Source organism: Carcharhinus amblyrhynchos, chromosome 25 (genome assembly GCF_965287045.1).
Source record: "Carcharhinus amblyrhynchos chromosome 25, sCarAmb.v2.hapA, whole genome shotgun sequence".
Taxonomy (NCBI): domain Eukaryota; kingdom Metazoa; phylum Chordata; class Chondrichthyes; order Carcharhiniformes; family Carcharhinidae; genus Carcharhinus; species Carcharhinus amblyrhynchos.
Window position 1 is genome coordinate 13,425,185 of NC_137348.1, and position 27,506 is coordinate 13,452,690.

Sequence of the window (27,506 nt, forward strand, 5' to 3'; positions counted from 1 at the left end):
GAATAAGGCAGAGTGACAGCAGACCCCCTTCCCCCTCACTGATCATAGGCAGATTGGCAGCAGGCACCACCCCCCACCCCCACCACCCACCCTCCACCCTCACTGATCTCAAGCAGAGAGCCATCGGTCGCCTGGCACCTACCTCCTCGCTAACACGGGTGCCTGAATCTTTTGTACAGCATGTCTGTTTCGCGCCAATTCTGGATGGGCAAACGCAGTGGTAACGAGGAAGTGCCGGTAAAGTTGGGCGTGCAGCCCATTAAGTCAGTTTAAATGCATGTCCGTTTCTGGCGCAGTCCCAATTGCGGCCATTTTTGGGCCTTGGTAAAGGTAGAAATTGGCGTGGAGGTGGGCGTGAATCACACTACTCACCTCACGCCCGACTTTACCAAGTTTTCGCAACGCGATGATAAAATCAGGCCCTGTGTTTCCTTTTCACATTATCCTTCCAAGTAGTCAAATTCTAGCTATAGTTTTTCATCAGAGGGGAAAGAAGTGCTGTAGAATAAGAATCAACTTAAGGTGCTTACTGACTCGTAACATTTCTCCCCAGGCCCTCTACTCCAATGTTTGACCTGCTGGAGAATAAATTCCAGAAGGAATGGGTAGACGAGCAGAAAGTAAGAGACCAGATGAAGAAGAAGAAAAAGACCCATCAGGTTTGTGTGCAACCTAACAGTATAAATGCATTTTATAAATGAAACCACCGCAGGGCATCTCATACCAAGAGTTGGAATGAGACCCAATTTAAATTGACCTGGAAGAAATTGATTTTCTTTCAGAGAAAATTGCAATACAGAATAACTCCAGTTGGGAGTGTACACTGATAATGCGAAACTTTAAGTTTGCTTTTCTATTACTTGAACACATTGTCAAGTATAACAATTTCCTAATACTCTTGTCTTTATCAGCCTTATATTCTTATATCAAGCAGATGAACTGGAGCAGGCTTGTCCAACCTTTTTTCTGTTGGGGGGGGGAGGTGTTACATGTCAGTTAATTTCTCAATCAAGGGACCAATCAGCAAATTTCAGAAAGATAAGGGTTAGTACAACATTAAACATGAATTTCCAAAAAAAAATCAATGTCAAAGCAGTAAATTGATCGTTTCAGAAAGAGTGAAAACGAGCATTAAAAAGTTCCAAGCAGGAGAGTTAATCAATATACCTGTTATTGCTTTGTCACTTAAGAAGCAGAAGTACAGAGACCACCAGGCCCCAAGTCTTGGTTACCATGGCAGGGGTTGCAACAAGGCCTATATAAGGAGTTGGTTTAACAAACACTGACCTTGTGTTCTCTGATGACATACACTCCGAGCTAGCCTTGGCAGAATTCATAGGAAAGTGGGGTTGGAAACGGGTTGCCTTTCAGCCTGGGTTTTCCTCCTCTCCTGGCTTGCTTTGTGGACATGTTTTTGGGGAAGGAGGCAGAAGTCTGTGTCTGGCTCACTCCCACTCTCAGGGTTCTTGCACTCACACAGACATACTCAGTCACACAAGCTGACAGACTCACTCATATAGATACACACACACACACACACACACACACACCCCATCAAGGCCCCCAGAATTTTGACATTTTACCTGCCGAGGAGGAAATTGGGACAGCCATGAACGTACTAAGAGATGCTTCCTCACGCCGCCCAGTCAAGTCTCCAGCTGCCCCAGGCAGGGGACCAGGTGGGGGTTGTTGCTGAAACCATTGTTCCTTGTGGCCTCCACAGCCCACCTCTCTATCTTCTCCCTTGTGCTCCTTTTGGGGGCAGGTGCCTGAGCGGGAGGGCGAAAGAGAGAGAATGCATTCAGGCCACTCACCTTCATGATGCTCCTCCAATCCAATTAAGTCTAAATCAGAGTCAAACAGTTAAGCCCTGGGAAAGTGAACATATTCCTTCCTTAAATATGGAAATTAAGATTTTAATTCATTTAACTATCATTCAATTAGGAACGATATATTGAAGAACATGCAAAAGGTGAAGTTCTTCAATATTTAATGTGACTTTGCTGAGATGGGCAAGGAGAGCGCTGAGAATATTGCTGAATATGTTAATTGGGGTCTGACTTACAATGAGGGAGACTTCTTTGTTAATAAATCCAAATGCCATAAAAATGCATTAAATGAAAAAGAAAATACATTGCAAGTCTCAGTGGGGTTAATTTTTCTAAAATCCTCAGAATAATGCAATAAGACAGCAGGAAAATATTGCTTTCTGCTATGCTTGAAAATCTGATTGAAATTTGAAGAGATTCCCTAAGTAAGCACAATTGCAGGAAATATTTTTGGATATGGTCTATAATGGGGTCAGGGTCATCATTATAAGTGGAAATGTGTTTGGTTGGAGGGATCATTTGATGATCTTAAAAGACTGAGGTGATCCAGATATATTGTGCTTATGAGTATAACCAAAATTACTTGATCTTTTAGGCCACATATTTGGCCTGTGCATGTCCTGAAGAATTACACAGAAAATTCCATCTCTGATATCTGGGATTAATTTGGATCCTCACAGTGTCACACTCAAAGATCTGCGTCATATTGTGTGGAAATTCTCAGAGAATAATCACAATTAAAAAAACAAAGGCAGGAAATTGACACCAGCCGGAAGTAACTTGCAACAGTAGTGTGGCCCTTCTTTTCTCCAAGGAAAAAATCATGAGCAAAATGCAAGTGCAAAGTCTCAACCACTAGTCGTATTTATTTAACATAATTGGATCTTGTAGTATGATGATGAATTCTACAATAAGAGGCACAATTTTGGATTAGAAATTGGGCCACTTAGTGGCCTGTTTCTAACCAGAAGGTGGATTTATTGCTAAACTGGGTAAAAGGCATCCTTTGGCCATGCCTGAAGCAGCCTTCATGACCTAAAAGCTGTGAGATTTGGGAGGAGAGTGGGATCATAAAAATGGCAAGATTTTCAGAGGACTGTGGGATCATAATGTGGTAAACTTTTGTAAGAGATCAAGACTATAAAAGCTGTGAGATTTTGGAGGATAGCAGTGCCATAACATGGGGAGATTTGGGAGGAGAGCGGGGCTAGCCTGTGAACAGCCTTTGGGTTCAAAATCCCATAGGAACCAAAAATCAAGGTGTGACTTCATAGGGAAATTTATTGCCTGGTGGGTGTTGCTGCTTCAAGACGGAATCTAAACAACTGGCAAATTAAACGAATTAAAAATATTAAGATGAACAATAAGTATCCAATGAATAGCTGATGAGAGTTATCCTTTTATTTTAAGTAAGGTTTATTACTACCAGTAGGTGTGCTAAGTATTAATACAACCTATCAGTATCAATCATGTTTAGTAAGTGGTGGTAAGGTTTTTTAATATTCTTAAAATTTAAGATTTATTAATATGAAGAAATGTGATGTGGGTAAGTTTGGTGGGGAAGAACATGGAGCGACAGTAAAAACTAAAGGGTACAATTGTAAAGGGAGTCCAGGAACAGAACGATCTAGGTATGTCAAACACTGAAAATGGCAGGATGTTGAGAGAGTGATTTTAAAAAACACACACAGTATTGTAGGCTTTATTAACAGGGACATAGAGTACAAGAACAAGGAGAGTTTGTTGAGCATATATAAAACACCAGTTTGGCCTCAGTTGGAGTATTGTAATGAGTTCCTGTTGCTGTATGGAAAGATGAGTTCAGAAAAGTTCCAGGGTGAGGAACTTCAGTTATGAAGATAGATTGGGGAAGTTAGGACTACTTTCCTTGGAGAAAAGAAGGTTGAGAGGAGATTTGATAGTGCTATTCAAAATCATGAGGAGTCTAGACAAAGTAGGAGGACAGAAACTGTTTTCACTCCTGAAAGGATCGAGAACAAAAGAGCACAAATTAAAAGTAATTGGCAAAAGAAGCAAAGGCAACATGAGAAATAACTTCTTCACACAGTGAGTGGTTAAGGTCTGGATTGCATACTTGGTGGAGGCAGGTTCAACTGAAGCATTATGGGTGGCACAATGAATAGCACTGCTGCCTCACAGCACCAGGGACCTGAGTTCAGTTCCAGCCTTGGCAGACTGTGTGGAATTTACACATTCTCTCCATGTCTTCGTGGGTTTCCTCTGGATGCTCCAATTTCCTTCCACAGTCCAAAGATGAGCAGGTAGGTGGATTGGCCATGGTAAATGCATGGGATTACAAGGCTAGGGCAGAGGAGAGGACCTGGGTGGAACACACTTTCAGAGAGTTGGTGCAGAATGGCCAATTTCTGCATGATAGGGATTCTATGAATCAAAAAGGAAGTTGAACTATTATCTGAAAATAAAGAATGTGCAGGGTTTTGAGGAGAGGAGTATGGCACTAAGTGAATTGCTCATTCAGAGAGCTGGTGCAGACTGAATGGGCCGAATAGTTTCCTTCTGCACTGTAAAAGTTCTGTGATATGGGACCTGAAGTCCATGCAATAACAACGATTTGCTTTGAGTCTGCCAATACAATCAAGGGCTGCATTCAGGGAAACTAACTCTGAGGAACACCTGCAACAAAGAAGGCAAGGAATTTATAAAAGTATTTTAAATATAGAAAATTCTGTCCTGTCCAATGTAGGTAGGTAATTAGCCACAGTCCACGAGGGGCCATAGGCATCTTTCGCTATTAGACAGACATAATTGGTTATATAAATTTGAGGGACATCATTTCATTGCAAGCATGGGGCAAGGCAAGGAGGCAGGTCCCAAGTCTACCTCAGCCAGAATGAAAATTGAACCCATACTGTTGGTGTCATTCTGAACCACATACTTAGTCATCTATTTAATTGTACCCTCTCCCTCCCATGTACTATTAAAACCAAACAGCTGTTTGGACTTTACAGTGTTAGCTTGTTACTGATTCACAGATGAGTGTGAAAAGAACAGTTGGGATGATACACCCTCAGATTTTTCTTTTTGTGCAAAATGGCTTTCTTCATTGCCACCCCTGAAACATGGTTCAAATTGACATTGTGTTGGCTGGGAAACTGAGATCCATTTAAACTCACATCCTACGCCTAATGGGTCAGCACATTAACAATGCACCATGCTGCTGCAGTGACTGCAAGTTTTCTAGTCTTTTACCAGTTTTTAAAAGTATTCTCACTGGAAGATTTCATCATTGCAATGTCTCAGGTTAATATCCATACACTTTGCTAGATTCCCATCACAACTGTACTGTATCAAATGCTTGAGAAATTCCACTGATTTAGTCTATATGGAGCATATGTTTCTAAGAATTGTACAATGATAGATCATTTTTATCAAATATATTTGTATCCTGTAGAAATATCGATTAAGAAGGTACTTATAAACTGAATTGATGTTATGTTTGTTGCACACTAATCTGCATTGAACAAACATATCCACATTGACTAAAACAGTTTGATGGTGTTGATTCTAATTCTAGCAGTTTTCATGTACCCAGGTTTTGTGTTTGTAGGTCACGCTCGTAAAGAATTATCAAACCCGGGCAGCAGTGTTGAACAAAGCTGTGCCAAAAGTTGACCCTGCACCGATAGTGCACCCAAAGTGCTACCAGAAGGTGAGATGGTTGCTTTTTGTGTTTACCTTTTTTAAAGTTCTATGTCTGTTACTCATTATTTCTTTCTTTGGTGATGCGGTGGGTTAGACAATTAAATAATATGTGATCCTCATTTCCACTACAACTCACTGAGATGCAGAGAGAGTTCATGTCAAAGGGATCTGTATGATATGTCCAGTAACAATCCAATATAGATACATAAATTCACAGCATGAAGCTGCTCATAATTCAGCACATATTCATTGACAATTATGTGAAGATAATATAAAGTGATTTATTGAACTATTTTTAAGTAATTATTTGCTCATGAGTAAACCAGGAACTCAAGCATGTTTTTAATGGCCCAGATGTTTGCTGAGGTAGAGAGTCTCAATTGTGGCAAAAATAGCAGAAATAGCTGACAATCTTAAGACCTGTTCCTGAACATGCAACTTCCTGTTCAAGCAGATGCAGGACTGGAGTCCAGCTGAGCTTCACACATGCACATTTTATGGAGGTAGCTAGCCATTCAAATAAACAGCTGCCTCCACTGAAGTGGGATTTTGGTAGGCTAGGAGGTTAAAATCCAGTGTGTACAGATTAGACCAGGTAAGAGCAAGTCTGAACCTGGTGATTTGTTTGGCTAGCCAGGGTGCCCCTTTGGAGAGGTAAGTTACCCCTTTGGATATATTCCTGGGACACCTTCGGAAGAGGTAAGGCACCCTTTGGAACAGGTAGGGCACTCTTTGGAATTGATAAAATAAACATGATTGTGTATAAAAAGTGCATAAACTCAATGGAACAGTTAATGTTGTCAAAGAACTGTCAAAACTCATTGGGACAGTCAAAACTGTCAAAGAACCATCAAACCTCATTGGAACTGTCAAAAAATTCATTGGAAATGTCAAAGTTGTCAATGGACTTAACTCTGGGTTTTAAACTGAAAAGAAACTATCAGGAGTTCATAAAAAGTCAATGCTTAATATTTCATTCTGATGGATATTTCATGAGCCTGATGGTTATCATTATAGGATTTGTACTGCAAAGACTGATTATCCAAAGTAACATTATCATAGTAGGGTGTTTGTTAGGTAAGCAACTTGATTGACAGCTTCAAGTGGTTAAATGATTGTTTGTTTGTTTTGTAAGAGATCAGTTGAATGAATTTCTATGTATTGAATGGTTTTTAATCAATGAGTTTTTTTGTTTAAAAATGTCATCAATAGAACATAATTTTATTTTGTGTCAACATGTCTCCAGCTCGTTGCCATGAAATGGGGCAATATGGGCAAAAATGGTAGGTGGGGGCATGGATTGGCATGAGTTGGCACTGTTGACATGGGGGCTATAAAGGGCCATGGGGATTTGGGGAACATAAATGTGTATGAGTGACCATGGGGGAGTTGGGAAGGCATGACGTGATATAAGTTGGCATGGTTGGGGCATGGGACATGTGTAGGGAGTGAGAAGGGTGAGGGTTGCTCTATGTTTTAGTAATTTTTTTAATGAACTGAACAAAATACTAGAGCAGAAAGGCAAGCCTTCCATCTAACCTATCTGTGCACTAGCCAGTCTCCTCACTGATTACAAGGACAGCAGGCCCGGCTTTTAATCCAGACCATCCTTTTGGAATGAAAATTGGAACCTCATGCCTCCATTATTAAAGGTCATGGCCGGGATTTCCTGCCCCCCAATCATGTTGCGCGGGTACATTGACGGGAGCAGGAAATATCATGAGAACTGCAAAGTCATGTTTTACATCGGTGTAAATGCATGATGCAATTGTCCCCTCCTCCCGTCAGTGATGGGACATGTTTCCTAATGTCGAACATCGGGAACATCATTTGAATGTATTAACATAGAATCATCAGGTCACTACACCTGAATATCCACTCCCATCAGAAAATCCACCCACATTGCCATGAGAGCTGAACGGCTTGTATCAATATTGGTCTCCCACGGCATGCAGCTGATGGGCAGACCTCCCTGGGAAGCTCAGATGAGCTCAGGAAGGAGCAGGTCGTGACTGTTGCATCTTGTAAAATCCCTGACACTGCCTGGTATGTGCCATGCCTTCAGATATTTTCTCTTCCAAGCACTGCACAATATAGTAAAAAAGACTGACTGCCAATGAGCTGGATGCCACTTCTCTCATCTGAGCCAGATTAGAAAACAAAAGGGAAAATTCCTCCCATATGTTTTTAACCATAAATGTGGGCAGTTATGAGTTGGCGTGAAGAAATAGATGCAATTCACAATTGCCCTAATTTAAGTTTATAAACTTAAATGTGTTAGTAGGATGTGACAAATGGTAAGCCACAGGGATCAGTGCCGGGGCCTCAATTTTTTACAATTCATGAAGGGACTAAAGGTACTTTTGTTAAATTTGCTGATGACACAAAGATAGGTATGAAGGTAAATTGAGAAAAGGATGTAAGGAGGATACAAAAGGACATAGATAGGTTAGGTGTGTGAGCAAAACTCTGGCAAATAGAGTAAAATGTGGGTACATGTGAAATTGTCCATTTTGGCAGGAGGAATAAAAAATAAACCTGTTATTTTTTGTGGTGAGGAATTGCAGAGCTTTGAGATAGAGATAGATTCAGGTGTCCAAGTGCATGAATACGTAGGTGCAGCAAGTAATTAGGAAAGCTAAAAGAATATTATCATTTATTATGAGGGGAATTGAATACAAAAGGAGGGAAGTTATGCTTCAATTGTCTAGGGCATAAATAAGACCACATTTGGAGTACTGTGTATAGTATTAGTCTCCATATTTAAGGAAGGATGTAAAAGTGTTGAAAGCAGTTCAGAGAAGGTTTACCAGACTAATATCTGGAACAGTTGGATTGTCTTCAGAGGAAAAATTGGACAGGCTGGACTTATATTGGCTGTAATTAAGTGTAAGAGCTGATTTGATTAAAATGTACATAATCCTGAGAGGTCTTGATAGGGTGGATGTGGAGAGGAATTTTCCTCTTGTGTATGAATCTAGAACTAGGGGTCACTCACTTAAAACATAAATAGGCAAAAAATTTCATTCAGAGAGCCGTGAGTCTTTGGAACTCTCTTCCTGAAAAGGTGGTGGAAGCAGAGTTTTTGGATATTTTTAAGGCAGAAGTGAATAGATTGTTGGTAAGCAAATGGGTAATGAATTATTGGGAGTAAACTGGATGCAGATTTGAGGCTACTATGAGATCAGCCATGGAACAGACTTGAGGAGGTTAATGGCCTACTCCTCATACTTGTTTGGTATGCCCACTATTCCTCTAATCCAAACCCCTGGCCTCCTAACCTCCCCACTCCCATGGTCTCAAACCCTGACCCCGGGTTTCATTACCTGGAGACTGATAGTCACAAAGCAATTTAGGTTCCATTTTGCCAGTTGGGTGTTTGTGCCATGTTGACTCTGTTGAAATGAAGCCTGAGGCTCCATGAGGGGATGCCTGAGCCTCACCATTCAGGTACTAGATGGATGCCTGAATTTCCACCCCATATTCTATGGTCAATTTGTACTTATTGCAGATATTGTTGTTGGTACATCATTGTACCAAGAAGTTTTTACTCATCAAGTCTCCAATGACTAGAGCTGGACACCAATACTCAGTATGTTCTAGGTTTGACTGATACAGCACAGGCTGACTGTTCCTAGGGTTGATGCAAATATCAGTGTTCCTCAATGACATAAAAATACATAATCCCAGTAAAAGTGAGTTAGAAATTTTCACTTAATAGTTTACATTTTAATTAAAATAATTTCACTCTTGATGCTTTTCCCTCCCTCAATTGCTACTTAAAGAATCATAAGCATTTTATAGCACAGGTTCAGCCTCCCATCCCATATCCACTCATCGGGAGGTTCCATTCCTCTGTTTTTCCATAAGCTTCTAATGTTTATTTTTCAACTATTTGTCTTCCCATTAAGATGCTCTTCGTGCCCCACTCTTGCTATCCCCTTGGTATAGTTCAAACCTTCACACTTTAAATTCTTATGTTTATGCAATGACTATAAATTTACTGCAAAACAAGAAATCCCTATGGTTATCTGCAATCCATCGTAACTGGATTATATCAGGTATTATTAGAGCTCCCATTCCACAGCCAAAGCTTCCTACCACCCCAGGATAATCCTAAGGGGCAAGGACAATTCACAAACTCTTTCCTCTATGACATATCACCTCCTCAAAATCTCTTCCTCACTCTTCCACCAACACTTCTAGCTCCAAGACTGAGGATATCATGATTTTTTTTCATCTCCAAGATTGACAGCATCTGTGCAGATCCCTCCTGCACTCCCTTGTAATTGACCTTATACTCTCATTTATTTTGGCTCTGACCCCCAGATGCCTTCCCCGCTTTACAAGCCCCATCATTCCACAAGATTCACCACTTGTTCCCTCACCATCAAACCAAGCCTGAGCCCCTACCCTTGCTGGCATGATAAGTGGCTTCCTTGGCTCAAGGATTGTCTAACCTCTTTAATGTTAGACCAGTGCCAGTATTTTGTTCTCTCCAATTTACTTGAACATATCATAGTTTCCCAATTCCATGTCCACTTCCCAGAGATGTATTTTGCCTTGCTTACAGCACTGAAATCGCCCTGGACAAAGTCGGCAATACTCACTACTGAGACTGCAGCCCATTATCTCACCTTGTATTTCCAACCTCACAGCTGTATTTGATAGATGTTTCATCAAGGAAAGATCCAGGGCTTTGTTTGTCTATACGTGCACAAAAATGAAATTGTGCTTTGTTAAATTACATTACATTGAATTGAGTTTTACTCCACGTTAAATCTCTAGGAATGTTTGGAATGGGCACAATATAAGTGGAGGAATAGATGATGGTTTAAAAACAAAGTAATTAAAATTAAATAGATCAAAGTATTTAACATTAGCAACTCTGACTTGGAGAGTCCAAAATGGTTTTCCATCATTATGCAAATTTTGTAAAATGCTCTTGCTAGAACATACATTTCTTGTTGGTGTTAGAAAGGACATTAACTACATGTTTGGACATGAATCATCAAATTGCATCAAGAAATTAAAAGTGTTTGATCTGTGGAGTTCAAGGGAACAAGAAAATTATGTTCCCTTAAAGTAGAAAAACGTAACTAATTATGTCAGGTCAACCAAGGTAATATAAAGAAGTTTCATTATGGTACCTGGTGTTCTTTATACAGCTGATGAAAAATGATTTCACAAATCTCTGGAGGACACCAATATTCCACTACATCAAATATTCATCATACTTATAAAATTAACAAATTCTGTTCAACATTTCCAAATGTTTTACAACACACAGTAGAAGAAAATGATGATACCTGGTAAAATAAGTAGATCCCACAAAAAACATGAACATACTTGGTCTTTAAAGAACTTTCCAAATGAAACTTATTCTGCTTGTGTATTATTTCTACACAATTCAGTCCACACTATCAATTGTGATGTGTTTTGACATTGTGTAACAGCAATCAGGACAGACATCTTTTGTTTTAAAGATATATGTCATATCATTTAAATTCCCTATACCATCGCTGTGGGTTTGACTGTGGGCAAAAGCAGCAATTTCCATTTGGAAGAACAAAAGTACTGCTGACATCTTTTGGGCCATTTGGGAATGTTTGCATGACAACTTCAGTTACTGTTTTATTTTTCAACGTTTGAATGAGATGGAAACCCAAGCAGTGAGTAGTATGGTTTTTTTAGTACTGTCTGTTGAAAATATTCTAGATAGTCACTCAAAAAAATTGTATTTTAAGGGCTTCTTTGCAAAGCCCTGCCAGTCCTCTACCCAACCTGATATCACAACCAAAGGGATCTCTTTCTGTGCATATTAAGTACTTGCCACTGGATGGCTCCCAATTTTTTTATGTTTTAATCAAGGTTAGGTGGTGGGAAATGTAAAAAAAAGCCTTCAGTTGGTCTGAGAATAGACTGGCATCGGCAAGAGCGAAGGGATGCCCATAGCAGGCATCATTGGAATGCAACTTGTCCACTGATTTGAACAAATAGAGGACAAACTGCTTCACAGACAAGTTCTTAGTTTAAATTTTAAAATAAATATTTATGTTTTCTATTTTAAAAAATCAAAATGGGATGCATCTTGGATTCATAGAAACCATAGGAGTTTCCGTCAGCTTTAATTCTAGCTGAATGAAATACAGAGAACATATTTCTCTAGGTTATTCGTTTGTTTTATCCTGGGGAGTGGGGTTGGATTGGAGGGTATTGCATTTATTTATGTAGAGTGTGGTAGATACATAGTGTCATTACGCATGGGATAATCTGCCTTGTATTACAAGGCATTAATTCATACAGGAGTTGGGAAAATCCAAGTCTGTTAATACTGTATAATGTCTAAGAGTATGAGGATTCTTTGCCTTATCGTGTTTATTTTCCATTTTTTGCTGATGGGATGTCATTGAAGACAGACACAAAGGCTTTCATCTTGGTACATGTCATCAGACCAAAAGTGTTATATACTATAGGGTTGTGTCTCATAATTTAACTGCATCAGACAGTAAAGTAATTCTGATATCCTTTCTGGTCTAATGATGTGAGGTGAGAGGTGAATCTCTGCTGTTGTCTGTCATACAAACATATAAATCTCACGCCTATCAGGTAATTCATAAATTGCAAAGGCAGCACTTGAATGCTGTACAACTGTGATTTAAAACTCAGTGTTAGATTAGCACAGTAAATTATTTCTTAACACTCATCATTTTTTATACATGTGTTTTTTTTATTTTCTGTGTAGACTCTTAGGACATTCTACTTTTGCGTTAAAAAATAATATTCACATCAGAGGATTAATGATTCCAATGCATTGCAACATCACATACCTCAAAAGTGAAGCAAGCAATCTCCAAGAATGTTGTACCCAGTGGGACAGACTGAGGTTACAAATTAGGTCTCCAACCATATTAAGATTTCCCAAGGTCTTAGTGCCTGCTGCTTAAAAAACATTGGGATTATTAATTCAAGTGACATTTACCTTCAACAACGGTATTTAATAGTGCGCGTTGATGGGGATGGGGGTGGGGAGAAAGAACAGGACAAACAAGGCCAAAATAATTCACCTAATCATCCCAGTAGGACTACTCCTACTTATAATTTTGAATATCAAAATAATTCTACACTGAATATGATTTACATTAATACAAAATTCATTAGAGTATTTTTTTCTGCCGAAAACTTAAATTCATTTAGGTACGTTGCTTCATAATGCAAAGCAAAAGCAGCTTGAAACCCAATGCACCATGTGTGAAATATTATAGACTGATTTTGTTAAAATCTACAGCATACATTCATTGCACAAATTTAAAGGGACAGAATGGGAAGAAAATAGACAGGGGAAACTCAGAAATAAAAACAAGAATCTTCAAAATTGTTGTCATTGGAATATGCTTTGAAGGAAACAAGCTGTGTCCAAGCCCCATTCAAAATATCTCAGCACGTTACATTTTTCAATTCCTAGGACACCTAGTATGTACGTGCCCCATTAGCATATGTCAGTAATCATTTTACAAGTTGCCTGTCAGCCCAAGGCTGTTCTACCAGGTAAAGTCAAGGAAAGAACACGACCCTTCAATGTTCAGCAGATTGTGTGAATCACTGGAGATCTAAGGGGGCAGCTTACACAGTACTCAATCCCTCACCCTCTCTATCTATTTTATTGCCTTTCTGAGAATTTCAAAACTTCTGGGATACAATCATCTACATTTCTTAATGATGGTTCTTAGGTTTATCCTACATAAAAGCAGATGGTAACAATGCCAGTGATAAAGAATGAGTTTGGCCTCTTTAAAGATCAGGCTTGAATGCATGCAATATCATAGTGCCACTGCTAAACTGTGGATTCCTAAATTAATAAATATGCGACAGAAACATGCAGCTACATCACCAACGTGGCTGCAATGAAATTCAGTACCTTACCAGATTAATGGGGAAAAAAAGTACTGAACAGCTTGGTTGGTGAAGCACTTTGAAACACCAGTGTACTGCACCAAGGTGGTGTCACATGAGTCAGTCTTTCCTCGACAAAGCTAAGATTTCAGTTTCAGCTGCACCACTGTAGTGGGCCTAATGGAGGTCAACTGGGAAAGGAAAGAAAAATCAGAAGCCAAATTCTTGGCTAGTTATCATTGTGGAGGCATTAGTCCGGGTCATTCACTCACCCTATTTACTGAAGTTATTGTATCTTGCACAAAAATGGAGTAAGGAACAAAGTAATGCAGAAAAGCTTAAGCCACAAAGTAATTCAGAAAATAGGAAAATAATGTATATTTACAAATTAAACAACCAAAATCAAAATAGATTTTCAAAATTCTGTCTCGCCAACATTAAGTTACTACAGTTTTGTGAATTATTCAAAACTAAAAACTGAACTCAGAACGTTACATGAATCCATCAAATGTCACTTTGAACTGCAATTTTTGGAATTTTCTCAAAGAGGAACTTCAGCTGGTCGACTCCAAGAAATTGTTAAAGCTTGTCTATAGCCCTATGCCTACTGATTGTAAAACAAAAAAAATCATCGTTAAAAAATGGATCATTTTCTAAGTAGCACATCCCTCCATGTGAGAAGCATTTATTATGTGAATAGTGAGCCTGTGATTTAATTAATGGTGACACAGTCAAACAACATATTCAGTCCCTTCCTCCAGACAATGACATTTCACAAGATTAGTCATCTTTCTGTTCCATGATTACACACGTGATTCAACAACTATTACCAGTCACATTTATCTATTAAATATGGAATTATTTATTCGTGACATATCCTGCTTCCAATTCAGTTTTATTTTTCCTGAATTACTTTAATGTTCAATAACTAGAAATCAGATTTAATATTTTACTGAAATAACCAGACCTGTTAAGACAAGCACCATTTTCATTAGAATAGAGCTAAGATAAATGGTGCCATTAGTTAAAAATCAAGATTTACATCTCAAATCAAGTCATTGAAAACTGCCATTCACTTTTGTTACAATTTTCTGCTGACTTAATTAATTGCACAATAGCTGTGGAGACAACATAAAATGTAATTGTCAAGATTAAACTTGTATTATTCAAGAATGGAGCAATTCGAATTGTCTGTGATCACAATGTGACTGCCTTGCAAACATCATTCGATTTGATAAGTCTTTGATCCAGAATACAATAAGCCTTACTAATGTGCTGCACCAGAGCAATAGGACCATTGCTTATTTTCTGATTGCCACATATGAACAACAGCAACAGATAAGAATAAGGGGTATGGAATTAATGAATTATAAATTGGTTGGAAGAGCGGAAACAGAATAGGAGTTAAGGGCAGTTTCTCAGAGTAGCTAGAACTGGGTAACAGCATCCGTTCTGTGATCATTTCATCTCACAATACAGGTCAATGATTTGGATATGGAGCTAGAGGGAGTGGTGCCAACATTGCAAACAAAATTAAAATAGGAGGGGCGATCGGAAAACATGCATTATTTTGGGCTTCACAATATGGTAAACATGTTGGGGCCATAGAGACATTACAGCTCGGATTAACTAGGATGCTGCCTGATATGAAGGCAATTTTTAAAAATGGAACTGTTTTCATTAAAACAGAGGAGATTAGGGATGACTTAATAGAGATGTTTAATATTTTGAGGTACTGGAACAGTTTAGGTAGAAATGAACTGTTTACAGTGAATGAAGGACTGAGAACAAGAAATCATAGATAGAAGATTTAATGTAAAAATTTCAGGAGCAGATGAAAGTCTTTTACATGTAAGATTGTTGAATGCACCAGAGTTAGAGATTGAAGCAGAGCCCATGGGATGGATTTTCAGTTGAAGGTTCAGAATAACGCGTCACAACCTGCAAGGTGTATTTCAAAACGCCTGTCCAGATTTTTAAAGGACCAGACCAATGAAGGACAGTGGACTAGCTCCATAGCCTTGAAGTCAGTAGCTCCACTGAACAAGGTGGGAGCTGCCATTTCCTGATGGAGAGAAAGAGGACATCTCTTTCTTAGAATTTTCCTTTTCTGATTTTAAAGTCTGGTTTTGTTCTTCCACACTGCGCATCTCATCTTTCATGGTCTTCAGATTGGATCAAAGTTCAAGAATTTCATTGCTCTTTTCTTAGTGCTTAAAAAGATACTTCTCATAGTTGCAGTTCAAATCCTAATTTTTCATTAGCAACCTCATCTTGCAGATGTGAAAGTTAGTTCGCTACACTAGAGGGCTTTTCCTTAGCAGAGCCTAATTCTTGTGTACTATCCTTCAACCTCACATCCTTTAATTTTACTTCTGCTATTTGTTTCTGACACTTTTTTATGTTCCTTTGGGAGAACTTCTACTTTCTCTTGCAACCATTCAACTTTTTCCAGACATTCTAGTTTTTGATTTTCATTTCAGCCATGTCAATTATCAACAACCCAATGGTTCTCAATGCATTTGAGGTATCCAGTGATTTACCTTCTAGTTCCTTGAGTTTCTACATTGGATTTACATTTTCCTGTCGTACCTTTCTCTGTCTGCAGCAGAGCTTTGTCCTTGTCTTTCATTTTAGTTTACTGGAGACAAACTTGGCCAACAGTAAAATTTTTAACTTGTTTCAATTCTTTAATCGTGCTGTTTATGGCTTCATTAAGTGCTTCGCAGCTTGGAAACCTCTTTTCCATTGTCCCATCCAGAAGACAGGAAGGAAAATTCCTGTCACTTTCCAAAATTATTTTATTTAGATAATTGACAAAAACTTTACCCTGACATGTTGGACTAGCCATGACTTATAGCAGAGGCATTTCTAACCTTCAGAAACCAGCTGGGACCTTGTTACCTCTAAAGATACACTAATGCTTCCTGTGACAACAGAGAATCAAATTCCAGAGAAATACATCCTTTACATTTCTAAGACAGAGCTCTAGCCAACAGAGGTGGTGGCCAAAATTTTATGCTCCCCCTGGTGGGTTCTCAGGTGAGGGGGAAGAGTATGAAAATACATGCATGGGATTTCCCCCAAGATCCCACCTACCTGACCTGGGCATATTATGCCAGTTCAGGCAGGGTCTTGGATGAGATGTCTACCCATACCCCAATTGAAGCCCTTAAGTGGCCCCAATATTTAAGCTAGTAAGCAGATGAAAGATCAGATGAAATTGCACAAAATTTGATCTTGGGCAGGAATGGGGGGTGTGGGGTGGGGGAGCAGAGGCTCCATTAGAAGCCCCCTTCTACTGATGCCACCCTCGCCTTGGGGACTGGAGACCTCCGGACCTCCATCTCCCCCTAACCTATCACCTGACAACCCAATCGCCCCCTTGTGACACCCAAGGCCTCCCATTTCCCCCACTTGACCACTGCAATTTACCTGGTAGCTGGCTGCAGTGCCTCTTCTGGCCACTGCAGTGCTGCTCTTGGAAAGACTGGAGAAGAGTCAACCAATGAGGTTAGCTGGCAGCTTACCAAGATGGGATTTTCTCCCAGTGATGGGCAGAAGTCCCGCCTACTGCCAGTCAAAGCTCTTTAGAGCCTGAAATGTGTCTTGATCACCTGCCTTCCTGAAAACTCAGACCAATATGTCTGCAAGGACAAAAGAGACACTGACTCCTCTCAATACCTCGAGATTCCAGATCTGGAAAAATACCTCCTTTGTCCAAAACCCAGGACAAGAAGTGGGAGATATGTCACATGACCTCCCCAAGTTGCTAGAATATTGACATATGGAATCAAACTCAAGCAGTCTAGCAGTTTACCTCCTACCAGGTAGCAGCAGGAAGAGCTCTGTCCCAGGCCTGGGCCTGATCTGCATTATATATTATTGGGAACATCAGAACACTTATTAGACTAATTCATCTCAATGTACTTCTTCATCGGGAAGTCTTCACTTCTGGAAAGACGAATCACCCTGCAACAGTTTCTGCCTGCTAACCTCTGAAGGAATACACCATTGGACTTTTGATTCTGGACTCACATAAAACCATAACTCTTATTTTTATTGTGGTCTTGCCCTTTAATCCTTTCTTTCCCTTATCCCTGTTATATTAAATGAGTGCAAAAGGGGCAGTCGTTGTGAACTCTCTTGCCGTATTTTGTTTTGTGTCTAAAATAAGCTAACCCTCTTATTTTACCTTATCTCAAGTTTGCCGTGGGGTTATTATTAGAGCATTTAAGCACTCAAAACTGAAGGGCTGGGAAAAATATGCCACCATTAATGAAGAGAGAAATCAAAATTCAAAAACACTTTTCTGTTTGTGGACAGATAAGTGAGAGAAGAAATCAGGGCCATCTAAATTACCCCCTTCTATCCATAAACCATTCAGATGGTTCTTCAGCTGTTCCTTGTACCTTATGGAATATTGAATATTCTGAATCATCTTTGCCAATTGTTTCTTCAATTTGTTCAGTGTCATTAAATTCATTTGTTCCTCTTTGTAATTTTTGAGAGGAACAAACTTTGACCTGAAGGATCTTTAGTATGTGCAGGTCCTTCAACAGGTTTCCTTTTTTTTTTGCAAAGCTCAGTTGCTTCATCTTGATTTTTCTTGTGATGCAATAGAATCTTGCGAGTTTCTTCTGCTCAAAACACTCTTCACTTCTTCGTGCTGCTGAACAGTCATGCACTCCTTTGCATTTGATCTTGAAGGATTATTAGTTGTTCTTTCAACTATTTATTTTCTTGTTGATTTCTTGCCAACTCACACTGTGTTTCAGTACATTGTTTTGATGCTACTAGTAGTTTCAAAGCAGCTTCTTCTAAAGTAGTATTCAACATCTTTTTAGTTCCTCATGTTTATCTATGGACATGTATTGATTTTCAGTCTTTCAGAGCAGCAACTTCTTTGAGTACCTTTTTTGCCTGGTGTTGCACTTGGCTATAATTCTGGTTGAGTTCTTCCAATTCAGCATAGATACAAACATTTTCCTGTGAAGTACCTTCATTTTCTTTTTGCCAGTTTTGTTTCTTTTGGATTACCTCAGATAGCTTTTCTTCATTCACAGCCAGCTGCCCATTCCACTCTGCCGTCTACACTTGGAGTGTGGGTAATGCATCAGCATTTTCACACTGCTCTATTTTTAAAGTCTTTCGGCTGCTTCTCAACCCCATTTTCCTTCTGCACTAAACTCTTCAGCTCATGCACTTCATTGCACTGACATGGTGTGCAATCATCTCTTAGCTTCCTTAGACATTGTTTCCCTCAGCCTGAGGTCTCCTGTCTCCCTCACTCGGGGGGGGGGGGGGGGGGGGGGTCTCCCCATCTTTCCTGTGCTTTACTGAGGTATTCAAGACTTTATTTTAAGCTATGTGATCTCCACAGCTTGGGAGTTTGACAATATTTGTCGAAGGTGTTTAATATCTTATCAACTGTGGTTGAGGATTCATCTTATCGTAGAATAATGTCATTCAAAACTACATCAAACAAACATAAAAACATAATCGTTTGTATTTTTTCTGATTTCTTGCTTAATCCTAATACAATACTGCAAAAAATAAATTTTCTTCTCCAAGACTCCCAATTTTGGGTCTGATTTAGTCCTTTCATTGGCCTAAACTCGTCTGATATTTTTAATTTACTATCCATGGATAGAATTTTTTTTATCTTCAAAATGGATTATTCTGTGATTCAGCCTATTTTCTTTTTGGTGAATTTTGCTCCACCTTTTGGTGATTTGGCTAAGTCTCTTGACTCTGCTTCTATGTTTCATCAACTTCCAAGTCTGTAATTGTGATTTTCATTTTAGGCAATCTCCAACTGTGTCTTTGCGTTAGGTGCTCTTTGCTTAGGTTGGGACTCAGTTTCTTTATCTCGTGCTTTGAGATTCTGAATTCCTTCTCCAGCTTCACTGAGATTTCAAGGTCCATCCTTCACGGCCACCATATTGTAAGGTTGTTTGGTGCCTCACTAATAGGTCTGGAGATGTGTATGGTTGAACATGAACAGTTCATTGGTAACCCATAGCTAATACGTAGCCAAGGTACTGCCAAGTACTGGCTCCTTCCAATCTGTACACAGAATCTATCATCATGTGATTCTTTACATCATACCAAGAGTGGTACTGTTCTCCAATCTCACATTATCACTTGATCTGACTGAACACCTTTATGTTAGATTACCTACCCATTGTATTATCGGGAAGGAGTAAAGATTGGGGTGGGTCGTAAAATTCACCCCTGCTTCTAAAAGTTCCCACCTCATTAATGTCAATGTTTAAGATTAGATAAGTTGTCAAAGAAAAATGGAAAGTTATAGAGAGCAGGCATATAGGATTAAGATTAAGACAACTGGTCACTTGAAGAATAAAGATCAACAGGCCTGTTCTAATTTTTAAGTAATTCTTTGCAAAAACCATTTGCATTTATGGAACCCCTATAACACAGAAAAAAATCCTAAAGTATCTCCCAGAGACATTAGGAGAAACTTGGAAATAAGTCATACAAGAAGATTTGCTTCAGCAATGATTCAAGAATGATGCTATCTATCTTGTCATAACATCAGCATGATTGTGTTGTCACAGAGAGAGATCACTGAGCTGCCATTCTCTCAGAGCAGATGGAAGATGCACTGACATTGCATGGGGTTGGCTGAGCAAGCAGTAATGAAATAAGCACAGAGGCACTTTAAGGGTATACTTTAAGGGTGCACAACGTGACTTTTAATACAATTAATGGTACTATAATTTCTACTTGTGCCTAAGTTCACCCATGCCAACTCTGACTATTTTTTTTAACCTTCCTCACCCTACTGCTCTGTCTAGGTATCTCCCCAGGAGCCATAGCTGACAATGAGCAGGCAGCTGACTGCCATGCCCGGTTGCCTCAGATGACTTTGGTGGCATCCCCTGAAGGGCCTGGACCTTGAGGGTTCGAGCCTACTTTTGGGAACCACAGATCTCACTGAAAACCACACTTTAAAAAAAATTGGAAAATTCTGCCCCTATTGAAACCCATCACCTTATTAAACGCCTGGAAACCAAGCTACTGGGATATGCACAATGATAAAGTTTCTGCTTGTATCCACATCGTCCCCACTTAACTAAAGCCAGAAAGTTTAATCCCAGGTTGCCGAAACAGCTAATCTGCCAGCACAAATTATTGGAATCTACAAAATATTCATGGGATAAATGAGAAGTTTTTATTTAAATCACTCTCCTAGCCAAATTTCTCTAAGATCCACGGTAGGTAGCATTCTCCTTTGGCCATGTTGTCTGATATATTACCCATACACTGAAGACTAGATGCATCAATAGAGTGACCAAGTGATTGAAATCACCGTAAGGAATAGAGATAATATCTTGCATTCCTCATGTGAATAGTAAAATGTCACATGCAGTGACTGCCATAATCACAATGCCTTAGCTGAGCCTTTCACCGTCTAGTCTAGTCATGCTGTAACATTAAGAGCCACAGGCAATGGGTGACCTCCCAGTCCGTGTCACCAACTGCTCTATCACTGGTGCAGGTGTCCACCATCCCTCAGGACAGATGCAGTCCTCTTCAACATCTGGAGGTATGATGCTGTCCTCCAATGCACAAATGACCAGTAATATCTCCTCCGAAAAACCACGATGTATGGCCCTGCCCCAAGTAACTTAGTGCGCCCTGCCATCCCCTTATCTGCAGAATGCTGGTCCTGCCCACCTGCAGCGACACGTTAACGCTGTTGGTCCACTGTTAGCAATAGCACAGCCAGCTTAATTTGAGCCCTGATAATATCCTGACCCAGAGCCCTATCAAGACATGGGACATTCACCCATGCACATTCCCCTATGTGAATGCCTTTCCAATAAGCTTCACTCCCTCCTATCTCACACAATGGCCATGTCCCCAATCAAATCTCTCCCAACTCCACTTGACAGTGGGCATACACCTTGGATAGTCCTCGTGGTCTGCTTAACCCCTCAAGAGTGAGGATCGAGGGCACATGAATGCATTGACTTGACCTGTGTGTTGAATTCCCAGAGGTATGAAACACACCACCAAACTTGTCATGTCTGACTGATGAGCTCTGTTATCTTTGTCTCTTGCACTGGGGACGACGTCTGTGTCACCTCTGTCTTATGGAGAGGTGAATGTAAGCAATGGACTTCAATGCTTGGGGATTGCTCTCTGCTATACTCTTCGGAGGTGAGGTTACCAGGTTCACGTTTTTATAGAGCTATTGTAAATCATGCCAGCATGATGTCACGCCGGTGTGGAATGAAGATTCAGAGAGTTGGAAGTCCTAATGAGATGGCTCACAAATTAGATGCTTATGTATTTAAATGAAGTGGATGGGAACCTCATTATGTCATAGGCGAGAGGTATGGAAAATCGGGAAACAAGATCTCACCAGCAAGAATCTTGTTTCCCGACTTTCAGGGGATTTTGCATCCACGTTGCTGTTTACATTGACGACTAATGCAGGTTTAAAATACCACTCCAATGAAAAAAAATAGGATAGGACAAAAGTTTGGGCAGCTCTTGAATTGACTGAAAAAGATCTAGATCCATAAGCAACAAATGAAGGAATGATTTGATGAGAAACAGGGCAGCTGTGAATATACACTTGGTAAAAGATGATCTAATAATAATTTTACATTTTAACTTAATAGACACTTCACAGTCTTCTGGACTCAACAGTTTCAGATCATAATCACTGTTACCGTTTATTTGGACAATAGTTTACTGTTGGTACTTACACCTCCTGTAGACTCAGCTTTTTTCTCTACTTATCCCATCATCTCCTTTTGCCTTGTCCCATGATCTTTTCTGATATTTAAATCCCCCTGCCTTCCACTCTCTCTCTATTTCCTTGCACATATACTTGCTTAAAACCTGTTATGTCTGTAACATTTTCCAGTTCTGATAAAGGGTCACAAACTTGAGTCAAGTCCATTTTTCTGTCCACAGATGCTGCCTGCCTGGGTATTTTCAGCACTTGCTGATTATGTTTCTGATGTTGAACATCCACAGTATTTCACATTTTGTAATAACAACTTGTTTGGAAGTGCATAGTGTCAGACCCAGTCAAAGACTTTGTAAATGTCTAAGAAAATGACAGATGATTCATCACAATATTCAAGATTAGAGCTCTGAAATGTGTTGAATGATTGCTGCATGATTACAGTGAACAGCAATGCTAGTAATTGTGGATTAACAAAGAACAAAGAAAATTACAGCACAGGAACAGGCGCTTCGGTCCTCCAAGCCTGCATTGACCGTTCTGCCCGACTGAACTAAAATCCCCTCCCCTTCTGGGGACCAAATCCCTCCATTCCCATTCAATTCATGTACTTGTCCTGACGCCCTGTAAAACTCATTATCATCTGCTTCCGGCAGCAAGTTCCAGGCACCCGCCACTCTCTGTGTAAAAAAAACTTGCCTCATACGTCTTCTTTAAGCCTTGCCCCTCGCACCTTAAACTTATGCCACCTAGTAATTGACTCTTCCACCCTGTGGAAAAGCTTCTGACCATCTAGTCTGTCCATACCCCTCATAATCTTGCAGACTGCTATCAGGTCGCCCCTCAACCTCCATCATTCCAGTGAGAACAAGCCAAGTTTCTCCAACCTCTTCTCATAGGCCAAAACTTGCTAGGAACATAGGAACCGAAATAGATCATTTAGCCTCTCACACCTGTTCTGCCATTCAACAAGATCATGGCTGAACTATGACCTAACTCCATATATCCGCCTTTGATACCTTTGGCTAATAATAATCTATTAATTCTAGTTTTAAAACTAACACTTGATCTAGTATCAGTTGCTATTTGCAAAAAAAAGTTTCAAACTTTTACCACCCTTTGCACAAGAACATAAGAAATAGGAATAAAAGTAGACTGTTACCCATTTGAGCCCATTCTGCCATTCAATAAAATCATGGCTGATCTGATCATGGCCTTAACTACCTGCCTATCCCCAAGCCCCTGACTCCTCTGTAGATCGGGATGTTTGTGTGAAGAAGTGAATCCTAATTTCACTCTTGAAAGATCCGGCTGCAATATTTTTGAGTATGACTCCTAATCCTACACCCCAATTAGGATAAATTGGAATAAATTATTCACACTATCTGTTCCCGTTAATACCTTGAAAACGTTGATCAACTTTCTCCTTAACCTTCGATCTCTCCTTGTAATTTAACACTTGGAGTCTAAGTATCACTCTGGTAAATCTGTTTTGCATTCCCTCTGAGGCCAACATATCCCTCCAGGAACTGCTCCCAGTACTTCAGGTATGCTGTGATCTGGGCTTTGTGCAACTGAAGTCTTATATCTATGCCCGTATGTTCTATCCCTCCCTCCAGATATCAAAGCCAGCATTGCATTAGTTTTTCTGCGCCTGTTCATGGCATTTTAATTTCAGTCTGCGTGTCTGAACCCACAAAACCTTTTAACTTCTTACCACTTAGAAAGTAGTCTGTTCTGGTTATTTTAGGTCCAAGAACCTCACATATGTCTTACACTGAAATCCATTTGCTACAGTTTTGCTAATTCACTTAGTCCATCAATATTTCTCTGTAATTTTGTGCTTTCATCTACATTGCTTTATGAATGAATCCTGCCTATCTTTGTATTACTGACAAACTTGGATGGGTGACTTTCTATCATATCATCTAAGTCACTGATGAAATGTAGTGAATCTTTGCAGCAGAATACTTGTCACAGCTGTCTCCTCCTGCTCAGCCAATTTCCTATCCAGGTCAATAATCTGCCTTCAATCCAACTTTAGAAAACAGTTTCTTCTAAGGTACAAAAACAGAAACAGCAAATTCTGGAAAAATCTCAGCAAGTCTGACAGCATCTGTGGAGAGAGAGCAGAGCTAACATTTCAAGTCTGAATGAGCCTTGAAGGGTTCTGCTGAAATTTTCCAACATCTTGTGTTTTTGCTTTACAGCGTCCGCAGTAATTTGCTTGTATCCCTTCTACAGTACCTTATTTAGGTGGTGGATTATTTGAAAATTAACAGTAACTTCCAGAACTAGAGAATAACCAATAGAAGAACAATCAATCAGCTGATAGATAGAAGGGGACATTGGATCTTTCTTAGGGGATAAGAGAAAAAAAATCAAATGAGAGAAGGACTTGGAGCAAAGAGATTGAATAGGTGTCAATTGATAGAGATATGTTTGAGATACACTTCGGAAGGGTGATGTAAAGAATACCATTAGGACTGGACATCTTATTGGATTTCAAAGAACCAAAAATCTGATAGACCAGGCAGAGATAAAGTTAGTATTGCATATAACGGTTGAATAGAATGGAACAATATAGAGGCTGTTTTCCAATTTCATCAAAGTCTGTGTTTTCAGGAAAAAAGTAAGATGAAAATATTAGCTTTCTATTTAGATATTAGGGCGTTCTGTGAGAAGTAGATGTGAGGCAATGGACAAAAGAGCCCAGCATGAGGAGATAAATAGTGTGTAGGAATTAGGATTGATTGAATATGAATAGATTTATTAACTGCAGCAAACAAATGGCATCGGTCCCACACAAATAGAAGAGTGGAAGTGAAGCCATTGTTGATGGTGATTTCAGCAAGAGAATTTTCCCATCCCACCCATCACGGGAATCATAGTAAGTGGGGGCGGATCCCACCTTGGATGGGATTTTCCAGTCTTGATGCAAGTGCGGCTGGAAAATCCCACCCAATAAGTTAGTACTTTTAATTTTATTTAATGAAAGATTGAAAAGTTGGAAGAATAATAACAGATCATTTCGTATCATGAGAGAAAAGTAGTTTCAGGAACAAAATTGAAATCACGTGATTGGAAGGAGCTACCAATCTTAAAAGAGCCAATATTTACTTGGTTGCATTTGCGGCATCCTAGTCAATGAAAGTTCATAGAGGAATCTGAACAAATAATCTATGTGTCCTTTAGAAGAGAAGTTATTTGCATTAAGACGTTGTGCAGAATCTTCCAAACTCCAGAGCAGTGAAATCTGAAGTTGCTATTTTGCATCAGACCCTGCAGAAATCCCAGCTTGTTTAAACTCCCAAAGGGCTCAATTACACTACCTGGACACAACATAAAGTCTGAAAGTCTCCAACATTAACTTCAGTTTCAGAGACAAGGGACAGATACAATGGGTGTACCTGGACAGATAATTTTTTAAAGTTTATTTATTAATGTTCCAATTATCTTCATTAACACTGCAATGAAGTTACTGTGAAAGTCCTACAGTTTTGCGCCTGTTTGGCTACACCGAGGGAGAATTTAGCATGGTCAATGCACCTAACCAGCACGTCTTTCAGACTGTGGGAGGAAACCAGAGCATGTGGAGGAAACCCACGCAGACACATGGAGAATGTGCAGACTCCACACAGACAGTGACCAAAGCTGGGAATCGAACCCAGGTCCCTGGCGCTGTAAGGCAGCAGTGCTAACCACTGTGCTACCATGCTGCTCTGCTATAACAAAGTGATTAGCTAACATAACTGAACTGAGCAACAATCCATCCACTCAACATCTCAATCCCTCTGCCCAACCTGAATTACCCCTGACATAACCAATTCCACCTCCTCCCCCAATCAAACCAACCATTCTCTGACCTGACCATACTACAACCCAACTAATTCCTGACCAGTCCCAACTACAAAAGGAGGGGGGAGTCTGGCTGCCCACTCACTCAAAGATCTTTGAAACTTACCTGAATTTGACAGCTCATGCTGAAAAAAGAGGGCATGTCCTTTCTTCATCCTTCTTCTCCTAACCTTGCCACTCTTGCCCTGGAGTGTCTGTGCTGGCTTAATTCTGCTGCAACCAGGATCAGAAGGCCCAGCTGAAAATATGTAATATTGCCAAGATGCAGGAAACCTCACTGAGAGCAACAATAGTACCGCTGGCCAGAAGATCTATGCCTCTATCTTTTCAAATGAATGATTCTAAAATTCCATTACCAAAATTCAAAGCAGTGTAGTTGTTGTCCTGACCAACACTCCTCTCTCAAAAACCTCACCATAAGATCAAATTCAGTGCTGTATTTACAATTCTACTGTGCACAAAGACATTGCTACATTTGCCTGCATGGCAATGGTGACTGCACATCAAAGTAATTCCTTGCATGTGGAGCAGTTTAGGATATTTCTAACAGATCACACCTAAACAGTAACCTGTCTTTTCCTCTTTCAGATGTTCAGCAGGCTACTACATTTTAATGCCCTTAAAACACATTTGAAACAAAAGGATCTTTCAAGTAGCGGACAGAGGAATGTCATGCATTAAGTGCACAAAAACATGGCATGCAAGGACAGCTGTAGGAAGCTGAATTTTGAGACTGCAGTTGAATCTGACTAGCTGTCACCAATCTAATATCTGCATACTTATTGATTATTATATTCTTGATTTGATGCTTACATTTCTCCATGGATGTTGGCCATTTCAGTACTGTCAGTGGCTATTGCATGACAAAGTTAAAAAAATCTTCACTAAGAACAAGTGAGCAAGCTAAAAACAGGTTGCAAACAAAACAGAATACTACAGTCCACCCATAAATTGGAGAGCAGTCTGCATTACATACTAAGTAGTAAAACCCAACATAGCAATACCATAATGTATTTTTTAAAAAGTTAGGTAAAACTCATCACCACTCACTTACTTCCTTTGTTTCTAAACTGTGACAATTCCACAACTGCAGTACTGAAAATGTTCCAGAAGGAAGTAGTTGATACATTCATAGCAGGAAACATCGTCTTCCTCTCACAAAGAAAATAAAATAAAACTTCACATAAGCTAACAGCTGTTGGATGCCTGACAGGCACAGCATTCTGGAGGTTTTACTGCACGTGTTGGCAGGGTAATCTGCTGGAATTTCTTGGCCCAAGCCATTTGCATAACTCAACAGCATTCCTGAAGTGTTCTGCCTCCTGATAGGGCCTTGCATCCAAATCAGGGACAGAGCAAGATTATAACTCTGTCTCTGAAGCTAGCAACAGCACTTCTGGCCCCTGGCAGCAGGATCTAAATACCCAGATGCCCAAGGATTGTCAGAAGAGGGGAATTATTTCTAACCTTCAGTGAATCTCCGGTGCTATTGATTTTCTGGGTGCTTCCAGGAA

General features: G+C 39.8%; 1 protein-coding gene across 2 annotated transcripts in view; it reads left to right on the forward strand.

The window, feature by feature from the left end:
- Positions 1 to 27,506, forward strand: part of cfap77 (cilia and flagella associated protein 77) — a 171,684-nt gene that overhangs the window by 135,713 nt on the left and 8,465 nt on the right. For both annotated transcript variants that reach the window (XM_080212258.1, XM_080212257.1), the window contains exons 5-6: positions 554 to 659; positions 5,419 to 5,520. In XM_080212258.1, the coding sequence (XP_080068384.1) occupies positions 554 to 659; positions 5,419 to 5,520 (208 nt within the window). The remainder of the gene's footprint in view (positions 1 to 553; positions 660 to 5,418; positions 5,521 to 27,506) is intronic.